At 28.9% G+C, this 4,757-nt stretch overlaps 2 protein-coding genes across 3 annotated transcripts in view; both read left to right on the top strand.

Moving 5' to 3' along the window:
- The window catches only part of LOC122269908 (TLR4 interactor with leucine rich repeats-like), a 7,083-nt gene extending 2,519 nt beyond the window's left edge, over positions 1–4,564 (top strand). The window contains exons 3-5 of one of the 2 annotated variants that reach the window (XM_071180612.1): positions 1,596–2,008; positions 4,064–4,212; positions 4,288–4,564. In XM_071180612.1, the coding sequence (XP_071036713.1) occupies positions 1,596–2,008; positions 4,064–4,212; positions 4,288–4,430 (705 nt within the window). In that variant the 3' untranslated portion in view covers positions 4,431–4,564. The remainder of the gene's footprint in view (positions 1–1,595; positions 2,009–4,063; positions 4,213–4,287) is intronic. The other variant, XM_043045236.2, reaches the window with a different exon arrangement.
- The window catches only part of LOC107444528 (leucine-rich repeat and immunoglobulin-like domain-containing nogo receptor-interacting protein 3), an 84,451-nt gene that overhangs the window by 38,764 nt on the left and 40,930 nt on the right, over positions 1–4,757 (top strand). The gene's annotated exons all lie outside the window — the stretch shown is intronic.

Raw genomic sequence — 4,757 nt, 5'->3', positions numbered from 1 at the left:
TCGATTTCCTAGAAATGTACTTTTAAATCGTTACTTTTTTTGTTTAGTACTTGTACTTTTACTTGTACTTTTTACTCGTTACCTTTTAAAATAAGAACTTTTTACTTTTTACTCGTTACTTTTTTTAAAAATACTTGTACTTTTACTCGTTACTTTTTAAAAGTAACGTTGCCATATATGGTCGTCATCCTTGACTTGCATTAAAGAAATTGTGGTAAAGGATTCGAGCTTTTGGCATAGATAATCAGCTAGCCAGAGTTCCATCTCTGCAACGAAAGTGAAGTTCTTGTTAATATGCATTCTGATAAGATCTAGTACAACACAAAGACAGCAGAAAATTAGAACAGATGCCAAACCTGTAATATTTATTTTTTTCCTAAATTATATGCTAGAGGACCAAAAGTACATAAATTAGAATTTATTTGACTATTTAAGCGGATGCTCATTTCTTTGCACTCTATGTTTTTGTTCCCCAAATACAGATCTTCTAAAATACATTATACCTCAGTTTTGTTTTGGAAAATAACGTTTATATAAAATTCAAAATAATTGTACAGTGCTCAGAAAAAGGGCACACTGAATAACTTTTGATCAAATGGTTGAGTTATCACGCACTAGGACTCTATATGTATTTACAGTGTGCAAAAATAAATAAATGACGGACCACCCTGAATAACTTTTAATGTAATGATCGGATCTTCACGTTCTAGGATTCAAACTTAATGATTTGAAGGGGTGATTGCAAACATGTGAATTAATTAGTCCACACGTTTTTTTAAGTTACGAAATCAGACACAAAAATATAACTTTGCTTAAATTTGATTTCTCAGAAACTTTTCAACCGATTTCGCACAAACTTTGTATTCTAACATGCAAAATTATATTCTTCAAAATGATGTAAAAATTCAAATTTTTTTCGATTAATATTAAGTAAAATAATAAAAAATGATAAACATTTATTAGACGTTGTTTTTTGCATGAAATTTTATAATTGTGATGCAACTATTTTTGCATAGATAAATGAATTTTATAATTTTGAGCAAAAATGTTTCAAATTGCTTTAAAAGTGAAAGATACAAAGAGTAGAATTAACATTAACGGGTCCTAACTTTGGACTGCTCTCTAGACCTAAATTTTGGAGCCATATTTCCCAGATTGTGGCTATCCCGTTTTTTATATTTTTGGGATTAGAAATTCGAAGTCGTTGAAAGAAAGGTATGTTTATTCAGAGAAAGAACGTTACGATTTTGTAACTGAAAATATCATTTACACTTATTAATTAGCATATTTGAGGTTACCCTCTTGAACTATTACGATTGAGTAATGGAACGTGAAAATCCGATCAGTAAATCAAGAGTTATTCAAGATGGTTTGGTTTCTTTTTTTTTTTTTTTTGTGCATTGTACATTAAGTGGACACCTTAAATATTTTCAAGATATGGGTTTGAAAGAACCAAGTAATTTAAAACTCTGTACCTAAATTAATTTCTCTTGTGAAATAAAATTTCTTATTTTCAGCCAAATATTAGTTTAAAACACAGTTACTCATGAAGCAAAAAAAAATATAAGTATTAGCTTTATTGTATTTGCAACTAGAAATTGTTGATGGTTAAAGTACTCTTTCAGATTTATTTTAAAAACTCTCAAGTTATGGCGCTGACTGACTCAGACTTGGCTTTTGAAGGACTAGAGAATTCTTTGGAAGAAATCATAGCGACAAGCACTCAGTATGTTACAACTTGGGACTGGTCTCAATTGCGCAATCTCAAGAAATTATGGGCTATAGAAGTCGACAATATTGGCATGCATACCTTGGACAACGAATTCCCTCATCTCCAGTACATGTCACTCTTAAAAATTAGTAGTGCAAAAATATCCTTCCTCCATCCAGATGCTTTTAGTGGATTGCCAAATCTAACTGTGCTCATTTTCAAGCAAAATGAAATAAGCAAATTTAAAAGAAGCATGTTGCCTGATCCAGCTAATAAACTACATCACTTGGATCTGAGGTAAAGAAATTTTCAACGAACTCTTACGAATTGTTCCACAGTTGAAACTCTTTATATATACCCGGTGTTCCTTAATGGCTGACCCTAAATTTATACATTAATTGTTCCCCAAAGAATTATGCAAAAACTTATTCACTTAAACGGTGGAAAATTAATATTCAGAATCAAATCGAGGGAATCACTGAAAAAGGAGGGTGGAATACAAAACCAGTTTGACTGCCAGAAAAAAAACTGAACTTGTTGTTGCTATAGAATTTTAATTTCCTCTGGCACTTAAACAGATTTAGACGTTTTCCGATTCGCATACCTCATTCGTGATTCCTTAGTCTTTTTATATTATTTCATGACCCTTGTTTTTTATGCTTTTTGACTAGAATTCTTAAAATATTTATTAAGATGGTCTTAACGGTACATCCGGTTTATTTCTTTTTCTTAAATATCATTTAATCCTTTATAATAAGGATCGCAAACTAACGTTCACTGAGGAAAGGAACGAAAAAAAATCAAAACCTAACGAATGATTATTGATGCCAGTCAGTGACAAAGGATGTTTAAAATAGCCAAAATCAAGCTAATTATCGAAGAAAATTAAAAAGTGACCATCCTTTAATTTTTCATACTCTGAAGGTGAAACACCATTGTAAATTTTCAGAAGCATTTTTTTGTGTGTAAGCATTTTTTTGATTTCTTCAAAAAAATTTATCACAAACATTTAATGTAATCTATAAAATCTTGCATATAACGGACTTTAAGAGCAGTTTTGATCAGCATGCTTCTAGAATGTAAAAAATACATTTTTATTAAAATAAGGTCTCATTAATTACTTGATTTTAAGAAAAAAAATTTGATAAAAATAAAATGTTGATTCGAACAAATTTCGTTAAGCTTCAATTTTAACTTTTGAAATATTTTCCAGGCTTCTCCAAACTATTTTCTTATTTAACTGTAGGAATTAGCAAAAAAAACTGTAAGAAAACAAATTTAAATTCAATATAAATAACTTGACAATTTAATATTAATAAATCACAGCAATAGACATTTATAAAAAATTCAATCATCACAAGATATTTATATAAATGATAGAAACTGCATATCGCTTTCTTCCATACACATTAAAGTAGTGAGAAAATTCAGTAGGCCAGTTCCTGTGTCAAATAAATTAAAGGCTCCATAAAAGGGAACCCTGGAAGCTGCTTCAAAATTTTTGGTTTTAACCCACTAGAACCTGAATTTTGCCATTCTTCTTGTTGTGAAGTTAAGTTACCATCTTGAATAAACTGAGCGAAGGAGGAAGAGGAGTCAAAGACCCTTGCGTAAACAATTACTATCTAGACAAGTTGTTGGAGTTGATAGGAATAATAGTTTAAAAGTTATAAGGGAATTAGTAAATATACCGTATAGAAAAGTAAATATTTTATACCTTTCTATGTGTCTGAAATCTTATCTTGATAAGTAAGATATTAATTATCATGTTTTTTTTTACGTAAAATCTATTGAAACCTAAACCAAGGCTATACAGCTAATAGTTTAGAAGTCATAAAAGGTATAAAAGTTTCGTGTATAAGAAGTAGATTTTTTTCTTTAAGTTCAAAATTAGTACAAAAAATTATTATTGCTTTAATAAAATTTAATTTTTTTATCACTATGAAATCATGGATTAAAAACATAGTTAAGAAATAAAGCTATTAAACTGAAGTGGAATGTAAATATCTTATGCAAAACAAATCCAAAAATATTACAAAAATCATTTAAAATTCTGTGAACATTCAAATAATGTAAGTCGAGGAACTAATATCAAGTCAATAGGACTAATAGCTTAGAAGTCAAAAAATTACAAAATTAATACAAGAAATTAATATTGTTCCGATTAAATTAAATTTTTAATCACTGTGTAGTAAAAGCATAGATAAGAATAAAACCGATCTTGAAGATGTAAAAAATAGGATGCAAAACAATTCCGAAACAATCAAGAAAATCACCTAAAATTCCGTAAACAACCGAATAATGTAATTTTTTTCATTGTAAAATTTTAATCCCGTTTTATTGTACTTACAGTAGCAACTTATTGGAGACTTTACCTGAAAATATGTTTAAGAGCATGCCAAATTTACGGGAACTCTATTTGGGTCATAATAAACTTTTGACACTCAATGAAGAGACGTTTTCGCCGGTCATTAAAAAACTGCAATTATTGGTGTTGACAGGTAAGAAAAATAACTATTTCAGTTTAATAAATTCATTTTATTTCAATGTATAAATTAATAAATATATTTTTCCAGGTAATGCTTTTCAATGTGATTGCCGAATGAGATGGATTGTGGGTTATTTTACTCATTTGCATTTAGAAGGCGAATGCGAGCAACCTCCCCCTATGAGAGGAAAGACACTTAGATACCTAAAAGATATCGATTTCTATTGTTAAATAAAAATTTCATTGTACTGTTAGCTCTGTATTTTAACACGAAATACTTAAATAGAATAAAAATATGAACTGATCAACAAATTGAAAATTATCTGTAGCAAATCTATGTGAATAAAGATAAATTTTTACATGCATGTGAGTAGGAATGTATGTATACCACATATAAATCCACAATTCTTAACCAATCCACTTCAAATTTGGTGTGCAGTGCACAAAGTAAATTAATAAATAAATAAATAAACGAAGCACTCTGTACAACTTTTATTCTAATGATGGGATTTTCTCGAACTAGAACTCAATTTTATTGTTTACATATATATATATATA

The sequence above is a fragment of the Parasteatoda tepidariorum genome, chromosome 5 (genome assembly GCF_043381705.1).
Source record: "Parasteatoda tepidariorum isolate YZ-2023 chromosome 5, CAS_Ptep_4.0, whole genome shotgun sequence".
In the NCBI taxonomy this organism is placed as follows: domain Eukaryota; kingdom Metazoa; phylum Arthropoda; class Arachnida; order Araneae; family Theridiidae; genus Parasteatoda; species Parasteatoda tepidariorum.
Note: the sequence above shows the minus strand (reverse complement) of the source record. Positions and strands in the feature narration are given on the sequence as shown.